Raw genomic sequence first — 22990 nt, forward strand, 5'->3', positions numbered from 1 at the left:
ATTAAGTAAATCAGAGCAAAAAAATTTTGTAGCCTATAAAAAGTGCTTTGGAAGAAGATAGGGGTTGAAAATTTACTCAAGGATAGGGATAGTTCTCCCATGGAATGTTACCCCTGAGGATCGATCTGATCTTTTACAAATGAAGATCAAGAGAAACAACTCTAGGGAAAAACCTAAGTAAATGGTTGGCTAGTGACTTTTTAGGCTTCATGTTTTAAGCAGCCGGGCACCATAAAAGTTGTCATAAAACACCGTTCTTCCACACAAAAATTGAAGCTATTGACTTCATAGCTGCATTAAACGTAGATAGATAACTCTTAGCTCTAAAGACAAAGTTCTAGAGCCTCCATGTGGGATATATTACAAGTTTAACCTTTGCCTAGTCTATAACCAGTTAAAATAAAGTTTTTGCATTGACTCGAAATTGGTTGACCGAAAGTCTAGATACATTGTAAACGGAAATAAAGTACAAAGAACTAAATTTAAAAATGATTTATCAATTCCATTAGAGGTAAAGACCGTCTTAAACAATATTTTTTTCATCTTCTTAACAAAAGATCGTCTTAACCAAAAAATGTTTCATCGTCTTAACCAATAATTTTTTCGTCGTCTTAACCAAAGATCGTCTTAACCAATAATTGTTTCATCGTCTTAACCAATAATTTGTTAATTGTCTTAACCAAAGATCGTCTTAACCAATAATTTTTTCATCGTCTTAACCACTAATGTTTTCTTCGTCTTAACTAAAGATCGTCTAAACCAACAATTTTTTTATCGTCTTAACCGAAGATTGTCTTAACCAAATATGTATAAGCAAATGTTTACAAGGCAATATCATGTGATCCATATTAGTTTATTCATTTTTCAGAGCGCTAATTTAAATAATCGGTATACCCATTTTACATACCTTTAAATTTCCTGGGTACTGAAATTTGAAAATAGCTGCCATGACTTTGAGTTCAATCTTTATACCCGAAAGTTCAAACTTTAATCAAGGGGGCTCGACCCTTGTACTGAAGAATCGATTTTGGTTTTGCCAAATTCCTTCGCTTATCTTTTGTATTATTCTCGAAATCTATATATTTCATAATATATTTCGCTATAATAATATAATAATATATTGAAATATATAAATCATATATTTTCGAAATCTATATATTTCATATTTAATTGAGGTTGTTAAAAATAGAGTTTAATTTCTTAATTGCGCCAACATAATTTCAAATAATTGTGTCCAAACTTAATTATTTTTTTTCAATAACTGCAATAATGCAGACTTCGAACCACACCCTTACATTAACCAGGTTACCAGAATTCGTAACTTGTTCAATTTCGTCTTAGACCTTATCTCAGGGTTAGCGTTATTTAGTGCTCTCGTTTTAATTAAGTGTAGGCGTTAGTATTTTCAAAAGCAAAAGCTACATGTTACCACAGACACATGGTTAGACCCAACTTTATTTTGCTATCTTTGAAAATTACGGTAAAACAGATAAGTTAAGACCTTTTTACATCAGACAGACTACCAAAATTCAAAGGTTGACAGGCCTTACCCCTTCAAATAACAAACATTATCATACTTGGTCCAATTACGTCACAATCTTATCACTTGACAGGTACATAAAGTCTTTAAAAATTGTTATTTTTTCTTTACTTTTGGCCAAATATTTTAAATTATCGGACGAATGTACCGTGTATTTATGATACAGGATAAAAACAGATTTCTTGGGCTTAACAAGCCTAGGCAATAAGTTTTACTCATGAGCATTGAGTCCTCATGGCATTGAGTCCGTCTCTACTGTGCATTTTAAAGTATTTGTATTTAAGGATTTTTTATTGTTTTAAAGTCTACACTCTTATACCCATCGAATATTTTAGTGTTAATAAAGAGTCAGTACTTTTTTAATGGTTTAATCATTACTGCTAACTCCTAATTTAATTAGTTAATTTAAATCATCAGAAGGTAAAATAAGAAAAGGAATCTTTCAAAATGAGACAAAAATTAATGTTTATTTGGAGAGTCAGAATACCCACAAGAAAATTTTGGATTAATAAATAGATATTTTGAGTAAAACCTAACCTTCCATTAGCGAGGCAAAACGAAGACGCTTCGGAGAAGCGACACTATGAGTCTCAGGAAACTTTGAAACAACTTCAGAATGGCTAAAATGTACAGCTGATTCAGGCAAAAGTTGCACGCAATCGGTTTCTAGAAAAAAAAAAGGTTACTGTGATGAACCTTATGATTCTGTAGCTGTTAGAAATTCTAGAAAAGAATGTCACAAATAAAATTAGGCAAATCTACACATAGAGTTAGACGATGACTTCTTTTAAGATTGGTCCCAACCTCCCCCCTCCCCCCCTGGATCGGACTAAAGTGTAACTTTCTTACATGTGTTCGGATTTCTTTACAATTCTAAAAAAAAACTTGGAAACTAGGTTAAACTTCCAATTTAAAAACAGGATGCGCCAATCCGATCAATATATGTGTTTCTAGATAGGTAGATATTGTAAAATTAATACTTTATGTACTAAGTTTTTCTTTATTTTCGGCGGTTGTTTCTTACAGATACAATGTTGAAAGATCAATCATAGTTTCTAAGTAAAATAAATTTATTTGACGGGTTGAAAATAAATTTATTTGATGGGTGACGGGTTGACGGGCTGAATTTATTTGACGGGTTGTATATTCTATGTCCAGGAGTTTTATCTGTTTTAAGAGACATCATCAAAAGGCAGTGACGATCATCACAAGTTGCAAGTTCATCCCAGGATTGAGACACCATCATAGCAACGTGGAAGACATAGAAAAAAGGCTTTCAAAATCAGTGAGAAGGAGAGCGGGGGAAAGACTTCAACAAGCCTTACATTTTGACTTTTACTAAGGACATGAGGAGGAGGCCTTACATTTTGACTTTTACTAAGGACATGAAGAGGAGTCCTCAATTTTTTTTTAAGCAAGACTATCAAAATCAATCTTCAAAACTGGATATATATTACCGGAATACAAACCTTCATTAGTCTCAGCTACAACAATAATTTCTTTTGTTTTATTATAAAGTAGCATAGTCCATGAAACATCCTCAGCGACGTCTATACTGGTAATGCCATATTTAAATCCAACTGCTATAACGACGGGCATTGTCACAATGGCTGTTACTGAGCACAAAGGAACACTAGCGACAAACCGTTTAACATCGAAGGCGTGTTCGTCAAGATTTCCAAAGTCTTTATTACAGTCAATGATAATAGGAAAAGGGTCACCGCACAGTTTTAAGTCCATTAAATAGTCGTTTTCTTGGCGTGGAAAAATGGTAGAATGACCTGTGGGAGAGCAAACTAAAAGACCTGGAACAAAATTTGATACTATTACTGGATCCAGCACCAGAATTAGAATTATATCATTTACTTGACGACAGTGTAACACCAAGTCATGAAATTTGTCTCCACAGGCAAATGTTGTTCGGGTAAAGCAGTTAATATTTATGCTTCCATTGACTTTTGGTCGGTAACCAGGTTTACTGCTGCTTTCAATAAGTTGAAGCGGTTCACTAACTGCTTTGCCATCATTACACTCAAACTCTAAGGAAAGCATCGATGATAGCTTAGGAGTTGCCAATACACTGTCCACAGGAATATTGCATGGATCTGGAATGTCAACTGATTTCAGACAGAGATTTACAGATGACTGATTAATGATAAGTCCCCACGGCCGAATGTCGAGTAAGAGAGTACTGCAATAAGGACTTATCTGCGTAAAGGCAATGTCAATATCAGCGTTTGGCTGCATGGCTTCCACCCACCTTACATCGGAGCCCTTTTGAAGATAAGGCCATTCACATGAACTTTCAATAGAATCAAGTATTTCTGATATGGACGGGACATCAAACGAAGGCTTTTCATTCCGAAGAATGCCATATGAAAGTGGAACAGCAGGAGACTCGGGATAATCCGCCCTGAAAGAAAATAAGAAGACAAATAAAAAAAGCGACAAGTTATTCAGTTTTAAATACTAAAATACAGATTTTAAGGACAAAAGCTTTCATGATGACTGATGGTAAGATATTGATACAAGACTAAGAGGGATAGGCATCAGGATATAGAGATTAATGATTATCACATGTTCAACGAAAAAAATTATCAGACCAGGAGCGGGAACAAAAGGAAATAAGAAACTGAACGCAATATTATGTTTTAGACTTTATCATAGACAGAACAGTAATCGAAACCTACAGGCGCAACAAACAGTGTAGTGTTACCTATTTAAATAGGAGAAATCACATAATAGAACCCCTAGCAACAGCTTTGATGTCGTACAGCCATCGGTAAAATATAAAATAAAAAAAGAATGGGTAGCAATACGATTTGGAAAGGTGGGATTGAGCACTGTCGATTTTTCAATTTTGAATGATCCACAGGTGGAGTTTTACAGACTTGCTACACATTCATAGGGCTAGCTAACTCCTCCAAGAGCAAAATTCATCAGGTTTGCTCCCAATCTCTTGATATCCGAAAATTTAGGCCCGATCATCGGGTCTTAAAAAGCAAGACCCGACATTGGGCTTAATCCATTTTTAGCATGCATACTTTGGGGTAGCATCCAACAGACCATACATAGGCTGGGTATGCCTGATTTAGGATACAACCGTACTAATTTACTTTAAATCGTTGTACCAAATTAAGTCCAAAGTTTTTTTAGTTCAGACTTGAAATTCCATGTTTATATCCAAAACGACGAACATAACATACAAAAAACTAATCATAGTCTGTGGGCTGCTCATAAACAAACATTTTTACCCATATCATTTAGAGACCACCAATCCGTCACATTTCTTTCTTCTTAAGCTTACACGCTCCTACATGTCTCAGGCCCATTTTTTTTCTTTCTTCTCCTTGCTCTTTTCTCCATACTTTGGTCTAGCTTCAGATTGCTTTGAAATTCTACCAAACAAAGATTGTACTGTGAATTTCAAATAGTTGCCTCTCATTCTACAAAGCCATCTCTGTATTGACCTAAGCGAATAAAAATGTAATCAAACATCATACACAGTTCCCAAGTGTAAAAAAAAAAAAAAAAAAAAAAAAATCAAAACAGGGAATAATTGAGAGATTTTCCCCTAAAAAGAAGTTTTGCATGACAGATCCTTCTAGTCAAGCCCACCACTGACAATTTAAAAATATCCCAAGATTCACTTGAGAAAAACCCAATGGTTTGAAAAAATATCCTAACAAACTATATAATAATAAATATCTACTTTATATCCTTGTAAAATATATAATCTTCTCAAGATCCCAGGCTTAGGACTTAAGTCCCAAGAATTTGGGGAAAATCCCAAGGACCGACAGCCCTGCTTCTAGAAAAATTGAATATTGTATGTGCTATTCCGTCTTTTTTTTTCTTTTTCGTTGTTACATTGTATGCCATTCCGCCCGCTATATGCCAATAAAACGTTGTCATCAGAACTTTAAGAAGCTTGACAGCGTTTCGGGACTCTATTTTTCTAACAAAAAAAAAACAAAACAAATTAAGTAGCAACAATTACTGGGCAGCAAGGATACAGTGGGTATTTAACTTACCCTATTTGGAATGTAAGACTATGAACAGAATCTACAGATCCTTGAAGCTCAATATTGGATAAAGTTCTTTTTCCTTCAATTTCCACAGTTTCTCCCTTTGAATGGCCATTCGTTTTTGAATGTACAATAATACTGCTTGGCAAGTAGGAGCGTATCATGTAAAGGGGTGAAAACATTACTAAAATCCTTCCAGTTGATTTCTCACGTATCAAATGGACCCATAGAGTTGTAAATGTTTCCTTATCCGCCAATGGTACTGCAAGATAAGAATAAAAGATTACCTTATTCAAGAAATCGTCAATTGGGGTGACGCGAATCACCAGGGTAGGGATATGCGACTTTAGGAGGCAACAAATAAGCCTTTCAACGACTGCATGATGCTAACCATATCTCTACAATGCGTTGAAATAGGAAAGGGGAGAACCCTGAAATTTCAAATAGCAAACCTCATTTCAAACTTACACATCTCAAACTTAAAAGGAGCAAGAAGAATATTTTCTATGATGTTTCTTTCTATAGAAAATCTTACAGTCACAAGTTTTGAGCACTTTAAAGCTAACATAAAAATTGAAATTTTGGAAAGGTTAAGTTTACAAACCAATAGATGGATAACGAATTCACAAATTCATACAAACACCAAGAAAAATTTCAGTTTGTTACAATTTGTTTACGATTATTTGAAATTGTACAGGAACGAGTGGGGAAGGGAGGGGGGAGGCTGATATCAGAACTTGAAATATCAGTCCCTATTTAAGTTTACTGCGTTGAAAAGAAAATACTAACCTTTGTCCGAAACAAGATATACGTGGGGGAGTTTTAGGACCAAACTATATAAGGTAACTATACAACAACTCATATAATTTAAATTTTATGTAAGCACACTTTCCAAAAAAGGTGAAAGGGTTTTCCACAAAATACGCACCGTATTACAGGGGGGAAGCATTTTAAAATTCAGATTTAACCCTCATCTTCTCCTGAAAGTAAATGCACACACTCTACAAAGTGAAAATTAGAAAGTAGCGGGGATACTATGCTCTGTCTGACCGAATTTTTCGATTCAACAGCTTTTCCAGCTGGATTTATATTATAATTTTTCTTGATCAATTTTATGTATAATTAAAAATGTCAAAGAATTCCATTAATTAGCAATCATTCTAGAATGTGATAATTATAAAAAAAAAGAAGGTCAATACAAACCTTTCACAAGAACAGCATCCTTCGCTCTTGGACCAGAAAGAGGCACTAATCCGGACCAGACACCTCCTCCTCTATCCCGATTGGCATATCGAATATGGAGCCCCTCCATTTTAGAAATGTCAATTATCAAAGAAGAGCTGTCTTTAACGGTTGAAGCATGCACACGAACTTTTTGAAGTTCTGGATAAGTTGGAGATGGAATCAAAGAAACCTCAATTTTATCTTTCACAAGGCTTACTAATGATACTTGCCCTTCTATAGTAACCTATAAAAAAAAATAAATGATAACACAGCACATAATAAAAGATAGAATAGTGTCTTTTGGAAAAGCATCAGGTTTTTTTTTGGAAAATGTGATCCTCCAATTTGTAAGAAAACCAGATACACATAATATCTGCAACTTAATGGGAATATTTCTCATTTATATGTTTACCAGGAATACTTCTAGTATAATGGAAAAAATAAACGTGAACTAGTAATGTTCTACAAATCTAATCAGAAATTATAAATCTACTCAGAAGTAAGAATATGGTTACACGTTTTTCTTTTAAGACAAAACGAATATAAAGTATTAAAAACATAAATTTTTAACTACGTTGCAGAAAGAAATACACTTTAAAGAAACTGAAATTTGGGAAGGTTAGGATTGCATTTACAGACATGGCACAAAAATTCGCCTTCAAAAAATCTTTCTTTTTTAAGAGTTTAGTTTTTTGAGAAACTTGAAAAATAAAACTTCTTGTGTGGCACTGACGGAAAAAAAAGAAAAAGACCAGAAGAACAAATAGATGCACAGAAACAACCAAAAAAGCGATTTAAGATAGAAACTTGAAATTCTCTGCAAATAATCCGAGAATCATGAGAATGCTAATCAGGCAATATAAAAAGATATTGAATGGGACCTGATGAAAACAAGGCATTTGTATAAATGACATTGCTTAAGTATCCATCAATTTTACAAGTATCTTCCTTGAGTACAACAAAGGAGAACAGTACTGCAGTTTAGTGAGGTTCGAAGACCAATGCACCCGCCCGATCAAAGGACCATCTGCGAATACCAAATATCAAAGACCCGAGTACTAGCCTTACCGAAATAAGCACCATCTGCGATGGCAAAGACCTGAGGGAGCGCAGAGACTTGGCAAAAAGCAGTTGAAGCCGGTTCTTTGGCGAGTATATTCTTGTAATACCCTCGTCGTACAATGTTGCTGTCAATGGTTTGAAGTGGTTTGTGATTATTTCTTTGAGCTCCTTGTAAGTTTGGAAGCACCACATTTCGTTAAATAACAATCGAGAAAAAAGCTTGTCAGATTTTATAGAAACAGCCAGTGATGATCCAATTAGATAGCGCTAGTTGATGACAGATAGTAATGTTGTATCAATTATGTAATACGATCCATTTTGTGATAAAATTTGGTACAAAATTTTACATATCATAGGCAGCGCTTAGCGCTGCCTAAGTAAAGAACGATGTTGGCTTAATCTATTTTTTTTTTTATTTTAGACCAGGGCACTTTGTATCAAAGGAATTGTCGAAGAAACTTCAAAAAGGGATCATTCCATTGGAAATTAGAAGGGCTAGTGCTCTTTTAATAGTCGAAAGTGATTGGAAGGCAACTAACATCCCTCTCACATCCACCATTTCCCCAAACACATCCAATCAAAATTTTGAGATAGCCATTTTGTTCAAAGTAGTAGAAAGGTCTGGGCATTATGTCTTTGAGGATGACACTCTACCCACAGACCTCAGGGAAAGAGTTCTAAGTTATTATTATTATTATTATTTATTTCTAACCCACACTATACAGAGGTATAATACGTGGAGTATCACGAAGAAAAACACATAAAAATGCAACGCAAATCAATATAGAAATCAAAGATTACCAGTTACAGAGTAACACATAAAATTTAAAAGAAACTAAAACAAAAGAGAAATAACAAAGAAGGAGGGGAAAAAGAAGAAGAGAAAAAAAAACTCGTAACCCTGGGTGCGTTATATGCGTTATCATATGCCCTGGGTTCATATAAGGTTTTTATAGAAAGTGTTTTCGTAGAAACTTCAAAAAGGGTTCATTCGATTGGAACTTGAAAGGGCTAGTGCTCTTTTAATAATCAAAATGTTTGGACGGCAACTAACCCCCTTTCACGGCCACCATTTCCCCAAACACATCTAATCAAAATTTTGAGATAGCCATTTTGTTCAACCTAGCTGACAGTTCTGGAACTTAGGTCTTTGACGATGACAACCCCCCCCCCCCCCGCCCTTGGGGTAAGGGGTGTAAGTTATGCCCTGGGGCATATGAGGTTTTTATAGAAACCATTGTCGCACAAACTTCAAAAAGGGCTCATTTGATTCGAAATTCAAAGGGCTAGTGCCCTTTTTAATAGTCAAAAGTGATTGGAGGGCAACTAACTCCCCTCTCACTCCCACCATTTTCCCAAACACATCCAATTAAAATTTAGAGATGGCCATTTTGTTCAACGTAGATGAAAAATCTGGAAATTAGGTCTTTGAGGATGACAACCCCCTCACAGCCCTCAGGTCAAAGGTCGTAAGTTATTCCCTGGGGGCATGCAATGTTTTTTATGTAAGGAGTTGTCTAAGAAACTCCAAAAAGGGTATGGTCGACCCGAAATTGGTATGAATAGTTCCTTTTTTAATAGTAGCATACGATTGGAAGGCAACTAACCCTTCTCTCACGCACACCATACCTTCAATATAACCTTATAAAAATTTTGAAACAGGCATTTTGCTCTATATACTTGAAAGATCTAGTAATTAGGTCTTTGGGGATGACAATCCCCCGACAGCCCTCAGGGCAAGGGTCGTAAGTTATACCAGGGGACATATAAGGTTTTTATGGAAAGCACTTTCGTAAAAAATTTAAAAAGGACAAATTTGATTGGAAATCGAAAGGGCTAATACCCTTTTCAATAGTCGAAATTGATAGAAAAGCAGATAACCCCCCTCTCATGCCAATCATTTCCCCGAACACATCCAATCAATATTTTGATATAGCCATTTTTTGAATGTAGTTGAAGGGACTGAAAATTATGTCTTTGAGTATGACAACCCCCTCACTCCCCCCCCCCCCCCCCACAGCCCTCACTGCTAAGGTTGTAAGTTATGCCCTGGGGGCATATAAGGTTTTAATAGAAAGCGTTGTCGTAAAAACTTCAAAAAGGGCTCATTCGATTCGAAATTGAGAGGGCTATTGCTCTTTTTAATAGTCAAAAGTAATCGGAGGGAGAATACCCCCCCCCCCCTCCACGCCCATCATTTCCCCAAACAATTCCGATCAACATTTTGATATGGCCATTTTGTTTAACGCAGTTGAAAGATCTGGAAATGATTTCTTTGAGAATGACACCCCCCCCATAACCCTCAGGACATTGGTCGTAAGTTATGCGCTTGGGGCATATAAGGTTTTTATAGAGAGTGTTGTCGTTGAAGCTTCAAACAGGGTTCATTCGATTGTAAATTGAGAGGACTCGTGCCTTTTCTATTAGTCGAAAGTGATCAGAGGGCAAATGACCCCCCCCCCCCCCCACGCCCATCATTTCCCCAAACACTTCCAATCAAAATTTAGAGATGGCCATTTTGTTCAACGTATTTGAAAGGTCTGGAAATTGTGTCGTTGAGGATAACAAATCATCCCAGCCTTCAGGGCAAGGGCTGTAAGTTATGCTCTGGGGGCATATAAGGTTTTTATAGAAAACGTGGTCATATAAACTTCGGAGGGGGCCTATTGGATTGGTAATCAGGCCCTCAGGTGCTCTTTTTAAGAGTCAAAGTGATCAGAGAGCAGCTAGCCCCCTCCACACACACACACACACACACACACACACACACACACACACGTCGTATTGTCCCGAAATTTATCTAATAGAAATTTTGAGATAGCCATTCTATTCAAAATAGTCTAAATATCATATAACACGGCTTTTGGAGTTGAAAAAAGCCCCAGAGATTAGAGGCAAGGGTTGTAAGTTATGGGCATGGGGTATTTAAGGTTTTTATACAAGGTATGGTTGCTTAACTTTAGAAGAGGCTCATTTGGTTGGAACTTGGAAGTTCTAGTTGCTTTTTAAGCGTCAAAAGTGATGGACGGCATATAGCATCCCCTCCTCCTCTACAACTCCTCCTATCGCCAAACGGATCTGATTAAAACTATGAAATAGCGATTTTTTTCAAAATAGTCCAAAGAACATATAATAATGTCACTAGGGATGACACAACCCCTCAGCACCCTGGGGGTATGGTTGTAAGTTAATTTATGAGGGCATAAAGGTTTTTATGGAATGGGTGGTCATATAAATATCGGATTGTGCTCATTTGATTTGAAATTAGAAGTTATAGTGCCCTTTCAAGAGTCAAAGTGATTTGAGAGCACACAGCCCCTTCGCCTTCACGCTCGATTATTTTCCATAACACCTCCAATCAAAATTTGGATATAACAATTTTATTCATCGTAGTTAAAGGTTTGGGAAATTATGTATGTGAGGAAGACAACCCGCCCCCCCCCCCCAACAGCTTTCAAGATAAGGGTTGTAAGTTATACCCTTGGGGCATATAAGGTTCTTATAAAAAACGTGGTCGTATATGCTTGGGAGGGGACTCATTGGATTGGTAATCAGAAGTTCTAGAGCCCTTTTTAAGAGCCAAAGTGGTCAGTGCGCAGCTACCCCCCCCCCACACACACACACACAAACACGTCGTGTTTTCATGAGATGTATCCAATAGATATTTTAAGATAGTAGTTTTATTCAAAATAGTCCAAATATCATATAAAAATGCTTTTGAGGCTGATACAAATCACCAGAGCCTGAGGACGAGGGTTATAAGTTATGCCCCTGGGGCAATTAAGGTTCTTATGGCAGGGATGATTGTATAAGCTTTAGAGGTGGGTCATTTGGTTGAAATTGGAAGTTCTAGTTTTCTTGTAAGATTCAATAGTGATGGAGGTCAAGTAGCAACCCCCCCCCCCACCCAACTACCCCTTTTTTCACCAAATGCATCAGATTGAAATTGTGCGATGGCAATTTTGTTTAAAATAGTTCTAAGAACATATAACAATGCTTCCAAGGTTGGAACAACCCCCGAGCCCTGTGGCAAGGGCTTTAAGTTATGCCCTGGGGGCATATAAGGTTTTATGGAATGGGTGGTCGTACTAAATTCAGATGGGTCTCATTTGACTTTAAATTGGAAGTTATAGTGCCCTTTTTAAGAGTCAAAGTGGTTTGAGATAAACCTACCCCCCCCCCCCCCCCACACGACCATTTCCCATAACAAATATCTAAATAACGCTTTCAGACATCAATTTTTTCAGCATTGTTGAAAGGTTCAGTAATTATGCGTAGCAACAGTTGTAGTAGCAGTAGTAGCATTAGCAGCAGTATGCAAATAGCACCTTTTTTTCAACATCCCCTTCAACAGACGATGAAATTTTTAACTTAATACCATCAAACAGTCCTGAAGCATTGCTGATACGTCGTTTTGACAACCTATATGGGCATAGTGTGTTTCGATTTATTGCAACACAGTTACAATATTGCCCAAGGTTTTCGCCGTAATATCCTTAGGTGTATTAGTTGGGGTAGTAGTACTAGTAAAAATAGTAGTAGCAGTAGGAGTACAGTTCATAGTAGTAGTCTCAGCTTTAGTAGCGGTAGTAGTAGCAGCGGTAATAGTAATAGTAGCAGTAGCTGTAGGAGTAGAAACATTGGTATTATGATGCAAATATTGTATTTTGGTTAGTTCAACATCCCGCAACACAAGCATTCTAAGTTGTAATTTCACACACGAAACTGTTCCTAAGATATTGCTGATATGCCCTTTTGAAAACCTGCACAAGGATGGCAGGTTGTCATCCGTACAACAGAAATGTTCGCTGAAAATTGCACCTTCATACCTTCATAGGTTGTGGATTTTGAGCTAGCCAGAAGACACTGTTGTTGTTCATTTGATGCTGCTTCTGCGGTTACTGTAAGTAGCGGCGCTAATGGCATCAAGTTGCAACTTTTGGGGAACGTTTATGAAGAATTTCAATTCCCCGAAAAACCTATATGCATGCAGGTATTAAAATGCCATATAAGCACTATAGAGCATATAAGGACATAGGCAGCGATGCTCTATCATAACTAGTAATATCATTGATATTTTAAAGGAGCTAATTTGATTGAAAATTAAAAGTTCCAGTGCCCTCTTAAGAGTCAAAATGATTGGAGGGCAATCAGCCCTCCTCTTTATTTCATAATTTTCCAGACATTTCCAATTAAAATTTTAAGACTGCCATTTTGTTGAGCATATCTGAATAGTCTAGTAACTATATCTCTAGGGTTATTGGGTAGGTCAACCCCCCACAGTTATGTAATTTGCCCATTATTCTTAAAAACTAAATGTTCCTTTAAAATGAATCAAAACAGACTGTTTGTTTGCTGGTTGCCAATAAGACATCTCAGCAATATACCAAGAACGAATGAGGATATTAAGTTCAAATTTTCGGGCTACTTCCATTGCTACTTCTGCTCTTAAAATTTTACTAAATCAAAAGAGTGTAATTGTATCCAGGCTGTGAAAGAGCGTAGATATAATTTTTTGGGAATTGTATTAACTTTTATTTATCAGGTCAATTAGAGATTGTATATGACTAAATTAAACACTACTATTTGTGTCATAATTTTCAGAAGAGTTAATGTTGTTAAAAATTGCTGAAAAAGTTTCTCCAGCATAAAAATAGCAGACCAAACTGTAAACTCTTAAAAAAAAACTGGAGAGATTCAAACTATTATTTTCATTTTCCCTGAAAAAGAGTATGCCAATATAAAACGAACAGAAATTATTAAAGAAACTTTTCTCGCAAAAGAAGTTTTTGGAAACAAAAGAGAGAACTTAATTAAACCAAAAATGAACAAAAATAGAATCAAGTAATCTACCAAGCATACAACTACTACAAATCAGTATCAATAAATAAATGAAACCCAAAACGAACAGAAATTAAAATAAATATCAGAGTCAAACTCAAAACGAGCAGAAATCAATATGAGTAGGGTTCAAAACCCCTACGCTTTCTAAAGGCAAGAATATAATTTGTATTTTACTTTTAAAAATTCTTTTAAAGGTTTTCACTTTTATAACTTTAAGAAATCAAAATTAATTAAGATTTTAAGAAATAAATATCAGCATATGTATATCAAACTGACTATGCACATTCATTTGAATTTTTTTCTATAAAGTACAAGTCATATTCTTGCTTTTAGAAAGCATAGGGATTTTGAACCCTACTCATATTAATTTCTGGTCGTTTTGAGTTTGACTCTGTTATTTATTTTAATTCCTGTTCGTTTTGGGTTTCATTTATTTATTAATACTGATTTGTGGTAGTTGTATGCTTGGTAGATTATTTGATTCTATTTCTGCTCATTTTTAGTTTAATAGAGTTCTTTACTTTTTTTTGAAAAAACTTATTTTGTGGAAATAGTTTTTAATTAATCATAATAATAAGACGATATTAATAAGCGCTACAATACGTAACCAATAGTAGTTTTGCTCGAATTCGGTATCAATTATTCTGAGTGATAGTTAATTTTTTTTTTTTTTCGAAAATATAAACACTTCTAGAAGCCAAATGTGAGCTCTTATTTCAAAATTATACGGTTCGAATATTTTTATAATTTTGTCTCAGTAAAAGTGCGTTTCAATATGAACTGCGAAGGTACGTATGAACGTGAAAGCTGAATGATCAGAAACCCCCATCTTAAACTTACCTATATATCAGGAAAAAGCAAGGTTTTAGAGTCTAAACTTTATCTTGAAAACTTGGCGCAAGTGTATTATATAAGAAATAGCGCTTAGACGAAAATTTGATGTGTACTGTGGAACATGTTCCTTTACTAAAATTACAAGTATATCAAAAATTGAAAGCTGCAACACCGAAGATTGACCTAAGTACCGACAAAAAAAAACTTTTATTTCTCAAGTTTCTAAAAAAAAAACTCTCAAAAAAGATAGTTTTTTGATTAGATTCAAGAGCAAAATTGAAGCTTAAAACAAACAAAAACTATTGGTTCTCTCTATATGCAGCAAAGGACGTATCCAGAAATATTGTTAGAGGCGGGGATATGTTTTCGAGGGGATTTGTTTTTCAAGGGGGGGGGGCTAAAAAAATTAAAAACACTCCAAAAATGGTTTATATGCATTTTTGTTACGCTTTTACGGGTCGGACAAAAAAAATCAGGGGGGGGGGTCAAACCCGCCCCCTGGATACGGCCTTGTATGCAACATACATCTATACCACTAGTTCAAATAAAATGACTCGTCATAATACCCCACATTTGTGGAATTATCCAAAACTAGAACTTCACTGAAAACACAAAATTCACGCAAAAACAGGATCTTGTTCTAAGAACAGAAAAGTCCGTAAGTAACCTGCATAAAAAAAAAAATTATTAGGCTCTAAATAGCCTTTCACCAGTTACGATAAACTCGTGGCATACTATTTGAATATCTTCAAAAAAAGAAGAAAAAATAAAAAAGACTATTTTAGTGACTAAAAAGTTGTTAAGGAGAGTGCAATAATGACAGACTGATTTATAAGGCAACTCATTGGTCTTACCAGCCATAGTATCGACAGTTAATAATATAAAATTTTAAACTTTGAAAACACAACGTGGTATTATTCGAAATCCCCAACAAGCAAACCGTAATTTAAAATACAGGAAACAGGTTACTTATGCATACTTTGTGAAGAATTTCAAGCTGTGGTGTTTAAAAGTTAGTCTATAGCCGCAACATTAACCCGGACATATTTGCTTTAGATTATTACTAATAATTGTTATTGACGTAATCATCAAACATCCGATTTAAACCAAAAAGAGAGCCCTTCATTGGATCGGGCTCATTTTGCAGAAGTCGTACAATGCATTCTTTTTCCGATGCTTTATTTTATTTGTTGTTGTTCTTTTTTTTTTTAAATACTGTTTTCTTCTGCTATAAGAATACCCTAAAGCGCTTCATGTTTCTACTCTGCTTAAACTATATTGTGTTTTAAGAAAGGCGTTTTAATATTTTGCATAATTCTATAAATATGAGGGAATATCACGAGTCAGTGTATTTCAGCGGTTTTATAGATATATGTAACATAAACTGAGAAGTAATATTTTTTCTTCGTTTTAAGCTTTAATTTCGCTCTTGACTCCCATCAGAAGAACTTTGATTTTAAAGTATTACAACTGTGAAAGCGAATACTGTACAGCATTACTATGAAAACTGAGGATCTCAGTAGAGACATATGCTTGCTATATTCTGGAAATTTATTAAAAAAACTTTTTCCACAAATTAATTTTTTCAAAGAATAGTAAAGAACTCCATTAAACAAAAAATGAGCAAAAATAAAATCAAATAATCTACCAAAAGTGAAACTATCACAAATCAGCATCGATAAATAAATGAAACCCAAAACGAACAGAAATTACAATAATTAACCGAGTTAAACTCAAAACGAGCAGAAATTAACATAAGTTATGCGCAATACCCCTATGCCTTCCCAAGGTCAGAAAAAAATTTTCACTTTACGGAAAAAATATAAATGTTTTTACTTTTATAACTTTAATAAATCAAATAATATTAACATTTTGATTACTAAATATCAGTATATGTATATTAAACAGACAATGCACATTCATTTGTATTTTTTCAGTAAAGTGCAAATTTTATTCTGACCTTGGGAAGGCATAGGGGTTTATCGCACAACTTATGTTAATTTCTGCTCGTTTTGAGCTTGACTCGGTTAATTATTGTAATTTCTGTTCGTTTTGGGTTTCATTTATTTATTGATGCTGATTTGTGGTAGTTTCACGATTGGTAGAATGTTTGATTGTATTTTTGCTCATTTTTTGTTTAATGGAGTTCTTTACTTTTCTTTGAAAAACTTATTTTGTGGAATTTTTTTTTTAATTAATTTCTGTTCGTTTTATATTGACATAGTCATTTCAGGGGAAAAGAATATAACATTTTAAATCTTTTCGTTTTTTAAGACTTTACAGTTTGGCCTACTATTTGTATGCTGGAGAAAAATTTTCAGTAATTTTTAACAACATACACCAGTTTTAAAAATCTGGACACAAATAGTACTGTTTAATTTAGTCTCATACCTCCTCTAGTTGACCTGAAATAGAAAACTTGATACCATTCGAAAAAAAAATCTGTTTACTTTCTTTGATAGCTTGGATACACTTACGCTATTTTGATTTGGTTAAATTTTAAGAGCAGAAATGGAAGGTTTGGCGTGGGAGGGTAGGAGTGGGAGGGGCAGAGTGGAAGGGGGATTAGTTACCCTCAAATCACTTTCGACTATTAAAAAGGGTATCAGCCCTTTCTATTTTCAATCGAAGGAGCACTTTTCGAAGTTCCAACAACAACTCCTTCGATACAAAGTGCACTGATCTAAACAACAACAATAACCAAAAACAATATATTACACCCACTTTGATCTGTACTATAAAAATGTCAAGCCTTCCAATCACTTTCGACTATTAAAAAGGGCATTGGCTCTTTCGATTTCCAATTAAATGAGCCCTTTTGGAAACGACAACGCTTTCTATAAACACCTTATATGCCCCCATGGCATAAATTACAACCCTTACCCTAAGGTCTGTTAGGGTGGTTGTCATCCTCTAAGACCGAATTTCCAGAACTTTCAACTAAGTTAAACAATCTCAAAATTTTGATTGGATGTGTTTGGGAAAATGGTGAGCGTGAGAGGGGTGTTAGTCGCCTTCCAATCACTTTCGACTATTAAAAAGGGCACAAGCCACTCCAGTTTTCAATCGAATGAGCGCTTTTCGAAGTTTCTACGACAACTTCTTCGATACGAAGTACCCTGCTCTAAAGGAAAAAAATTAATAAATAATACATTGTGCCTACATCGTTCTTATACGCCCCCAGGGCATAACTTAAAACTCTTTCCCGGAGGTTTGTGGGGGAGTGTCCTCCTCTTTACTTAGTCCCCGTTTCTTGTATCGTTCTCAAGTGTCCCGTTCTTTACTTAGGCAGCGCGATCCTGCTGCCTATGATTTATACAAATTTCTATATAAACTTTATATGCCCCCGGGGCATAACTTACAACCCTTGCACTAAGGGCTCTAAGGGGGTTAACATCCTAAAATACCTAAATTCCAGAACGTTCAACTACATTAAAAGAGATGGATATCTCAAAATTTTGATTGGATGTGTTTTGGAAAATGGTTGGCGTGAGAGGGGCGGTAGTCGCTATCCAATCAGTTTCAGCACTTAAAAAAGGCACTAGCCCTTTCAATTTCCAATTGAATAAGCCCTTTTGAAGTTTCAACGACAAAACTTTCAATAAAAACTGTATATGCCTCAGGGCATAACTTACAACTCTCGCCCTGAGGGCTGTGGGGGGAGGGGTTGTCGTCCTTAAAGACCTAATCTCCAAAACTTTCAGCTACGTTGAATAAAATGGTTTTTCAAAATTTTGATTGGAGGTGTTTTGGGAAAAGGTGAGCGTGAGAGGGGGGTTATTTGCCCTTAAATCACTTCCGACTATTAAAAAGGGCAATAGCCCTTTGAATTTCTAATCGAATGAGCCTTTTTCAAGTTTCTACGACAAAGCTTTCAATAAAAACATTATATACCCCCAAGGGCATAACTTATAATCCTTCCCCTGAGGGTTGTGGGGGAGTGTCCTTCTCAAAAATATATTTTCTATCTGGAAATCAACTACGCTGAACAAAATGGCTATCTCAAAATTTTTATTGGATGTGTTTGGGGGAATGATAGGCGTGGGAGGGGGGGGGGGGGCTAGTTGAGAAATCAATGGCGAGCCGCTTTGTTGCTGCAGTGATATTCATCAGCAGCTTGGACGTTGACATGAAACTCTGGAAGCATTTAATTAACGGCATACTTGTTCCACTGCTAAGATTTCATTCGTTCTGAAGCTTGTCGCCTCCCAAAGAAAGTTCCTGTGGGTGGAACATCCCTCGAAGTAGGGAAGTTTGTTTTTGGTGTTGATCTTGTGTCATCCCCAATTGTATAAGATATAGACTAGCTCGTCTTTTTAATTTTTTGCGCTTTTAGTAGTTCTTGTCTTCACATTATAGCCGAAGATTACACAATAAAGAATGTCAATCAAATTCAAAGTGCCTTGAGGGTGGTTCATGTTACCAAAAGATCAGCACCCTGAACCACCTGACCAAGTCTTCTACAGCCAATGGTGTGCTGTACAGTAATAGCTTAAAAGTCTACAAACTCGGAGATAGCCCGATAAATAAGCTAGACTACGAAGTCAAAATTTTCTGAAAGCTCCTTTCGTTCACTAGGGAAAAACGGAAACACAAATGAATACCCTGCTGTCCTAAAATCCTATTTTGAATACTACTACTAACAACTCACTGCAGCACCAAGTCACGCGAGGCCAACGCAGCTATACAGGCTCCTCCTCCCACCCAAATTATTCAAAGCCTCCCCCTTTACAACTTCCCAGGAAGTTCTTATTTCCCTTAAGTCTTTCCTTGCAACATCCCACCCCAACAGGACATGAAATACATTTCGTTTGGCACTAGACGGTTGGCCGACTAGGACAATATTTGGCAATCTGTCATCCATCATTCATAGAATGTTCCTTGAGTCCACTTACTCAAATTATTTTGAATAGGTGCACTAACTTTAAAATTTTGTAAGTACAGCTAGAATTTCTTATTCTTTTCTTTTTGATAAAATAAAGTTAATAGTTATCTGTACTGAGCACTTCATTAAACTATAAGCAAATATTAAAGTATTTGGTTAGGTTACATTGGACTTACAGAAATACGTCTTCATTTATGTTTGTGTGAACGGCTCTCTGTGTGCCCATGTAAAAATTTACATTTAATCATATGCTCCAGCTGTAGATGGGGGTAATGATGGCCACAGTTAACACAGAAATACTGCTTGGGATAGGGAGGAGTTCACACTTCCAAAATGAATAAAGGAAGAGTTGAACAGAATCAAATGTTTTTTTATTTTTTTATGATGTGATAAAATTCACAAACAATAAGCCCCGGCTTGGAAAAAAAACATAAAATTTGGGAACTGCTAATCTGATATAAATTCCAGCTCTTAGAGATCAAAAAATAAATTGCACTTACTTTGATACAGAATATATCTACGCTTTCTACACTAAGAAATAACAAGACTTCTTCTGGTGTTCCAAATCCAAGCACAACCTTCTTTTTACCAATCTGAAGAGCAAATGGTTCTGACCGAACAAACTTTGTGGCTTCAATTGATATCAATAATTCAGCCTTTTTCTTTTGACTCCTCCAAGAATAAAATATAGAACTAATTGGCAACACTGTTATCAATTCTTCAGTCCCAACCTGACGTATACCAATTGCAATGTTAGTTCTATTAATGATTTCAAATGGTAAAGGGTTTTTCACTTCCTTCTTGGTCCATGAATTTAACAAGCACTGAATATTATAATGAACTGACTGGCCCATTTTGACGTCAATAGAATCTCGAATGATGACAGTCAAGTCAGAAGCGTTGGAGAGGGCTTCATTAAAAAAGGTGACTTCTAGAGGAGAATCTCCCAAGACATTTTGATAAGTTAAATATCTATAGTCTATCATATTTACTGATAGATGACCAATAAGATCAAAACGGGACTGGCCAGACCAATTGGTCTGAGATAATGACACTTTTTTTAAACAAACTTCAGTACTCGCAATATACTCTTTTGACTGTTCCCCTATTGCAGCCACGATATCTAAAAGGAAAGAAATTTCTCTGGCGTTAAATGAAAACTGAAAACTTGGCAAGGAATATGCATCAAAACAAGAATCAACTCGCATAGAACACAAAAGGGTCTCTGGCTTGACTACCAATACTGATTTTCGATCGTCTTCATTCAAATTCATTACAACACGCCATATTGACGAAGCCACAGAATTTCTCCGGTCGTTTTTGGATGGCAGATCCAATTTGGTAGATTGCATATCTGACAAAGAAAAACGCTGATAAGATTTGAATATCTTTGATGTCGGGCACCAAAATTGAAGCACACAAGGGACAGATCTTGAAGTCTCGGGAAATGTGAGATCTGAAGCTTCTTCTAGCGGTAGCGGGCTGATTTCAACTCTTGTAAGAATCCTTGGATGAGGATATTTCCAAACCAATGATGAAGGTAACTTACATACATGAATTTGGTACGGTAAAATAGATAGCGGGTTCGCCATGTCTTCCTGCAAAAAAAGAACATGATATTGGTTTTAGACATTGGTGAGTCATTCTTCACGGAATACTAAAATTACTGTTACTAAACTAAACATTCAAATCTCCCTTTTCTATTTTGTCCATCTTGCAGCATTTTTTTTTTTTTAGATACCTACAAGACATCCCTGTAAATGTGACAATTCAATATCTCAGCGACAATACATTGATAAACGAAATCGTATTCTAAATATTAATCTATTACAGAGCAAAATAAAATGACGTAGCTTCTAGAGGGTGTATAACCCCTTTCAGGGGCACCAGTGGTCAGATCTAAAATATAATTGGCAACCCCTCTAAACCATCACGTATTTGGACTGTGGAAGAAAAATTATTCTTGTACAAAAAAGTTGTTAGAAAATTTTCTATCTGAAAGATACAGGCATTCTAACCTTGAAGTGAATTAGCACATAAGATTAATCAAGGCAATCTTTAAGTCATAAAAATGTTAAATAGAAAATATCTTCTAAGAAAAGTTTAACAAGGTCAAAAGTTATCCTTAATCATTTGAACTTTAAGGAGCGGACATCCTTCTTTGGGGGGCAAAGGGTAATCAAATAATCACTGCGTAAAAAATGTTCGATTTTTAACATATAAAACGAAAAAAGAACTAGGTTTTGTCAAAAACATTTTGTGGGAAAAGGCTTCCACAAGATTACATGTTCTCAAGTTTTAAAATGAAAGCGTTTAAGCCTCAGAACAAAGGGCAAGCAATTTCTTAAAGTTCATCGTAGTTTTAAGCCACCTAGCGCTGGCACACTGACAAGCACTCTTCTTCTGTCTCACTCTGTACAAACATTCGCTTTAACCACTTCTCAACAGAACCGTATAGATTTGAGCCATATTTTTCAGTTTAACCCCAGAGATAGTCAATCAAGGACTTCACCCAGTCATTTTACCACGAAAAAGGAATTAAAATAAAACTAGAAAATATATAATCCACTACAGGATCACCATCACTCCGTAAACCAGCCTTCTTTGCCATATCAAGTCACCACTAGGAAAATGTCTCTCTCCAGAACTTGCCTAAGGTCTGCGATGGACAGTCTCGAGGACACCCTTCGGGAAGTGAACGCCACAGCAAGAAATTTGTACTATGCTAACCCGATTTCAAAATAAAAACATGCAGAAACATTACATTATTGTGGCGTCTTTTTCATTTCTACAAATTCTTTTTTGAGAGGCCTGATTGCTGAACATCCTGATTACCTCATACTGAAGGCGAAAAAACAAATATTTAATCCCACACAAATATCGAAGTACTCTAAGCCAAAACGCATATCTGAAATTTCTAATAACATCAGAAAAGAGGGGTAATAAAGTTATGATACTCTTCACAAGAATATTCTTTTTGGAAGACTTAAATATAAACTTGGTGAAGGATCTAACCAGAATATTACCACTGGCTTTATAGTTTGCTCGTTTGTTTCTCATGTCATATTTAATTTCTCAAAAAGATTTGAAGCCTTTAGCATTTATAATTAAGCTCTAAACGTAACAAACTAAGAAAACTGCTCGTCTATATTTAACTACAAGATGACTAAGGATTCAAAAACTTCCTTATTAACAGATTAAAAACTTCCTTATTAACAAATACTTTTTAACAGAAAAACAATCCTGAGTAGCCCATAATTAAGTTACTTGAGATTATCATCATTTGAAACTTTTACTTTAAGAGATAAGATATCTTCAATTTTTGTGGAACCCTTAGATCCTAAACTAGCTAAGAATATTTTAGAAAGACATCTAAGTCATCTACGTCAGAAGGACTTAAGCCCTGTCACTGTAAGACTATTATAACATAAAAAACTATGTATGCTTTAGTGGTGTTAAAGAAAACCAGAACCTATCAACACAAATTTAAGCAAAACAAGCAACCTCTCCTTGATATTGTTATTGCCCCCAAGCAAATTAACTCCACCTTTTTTTTTATAAGATATGCATTTG

General features: G+C 35.5%; 1 protein-coding gene across 3 annotated transcripts in view; it reads right to left on the bottom strand.

The window, feature by feature from the left end:
• Nucleotides 1–22990, bottom strand: part of Vps13B (vacuolar protein sorting 13B) — a 130954-nt gene that overhangs the window by 51217 nt on the left and 56747 nt on the right. For all 3 annotated transcript variants that reach the window (XM_089088444.1, XM_089088443.1, XM_089088445.1), the window contains exons 10-14: nt 19918–21015; nt 6772–7036; nt 5575–5830; nt 3010–3953; nt 2078–2206 (exon numbers count right to left, since the gene is read on the bottom strand). In XM_089088444.1, the coding sequence (XP_088944570.1) occupies nt 2078–2206; nt 3010–3953; nt 5575–5830; nt 6772–7036; nt 19918–21015 (2692 nt within the window). The remainder of the gene's footprint in view (nt 1–2077; nt 2207–3009; nt 3954–5574; nt 5831–6771; nt 7037–19917; nt 21016–22990) is intronic.

The sequence above is a fragment of the Artemia sp. Qi Xiang Cuo genome, chromosome 4, assembly GCF_049724085.1.
Source record: "Artemia sp. Qi Xiang Cuo chromosome 4, ASM4972408v1, whole genome shotgun sequence".
Taxonomy (NCBI): domain Eukaryota; kingdom Metazoa; phylum Arthropoda; class Branchiopoda; order Anostraca; family Artemiidae; genus Artemia; species Artemia sp. Qi Xiang Cuo.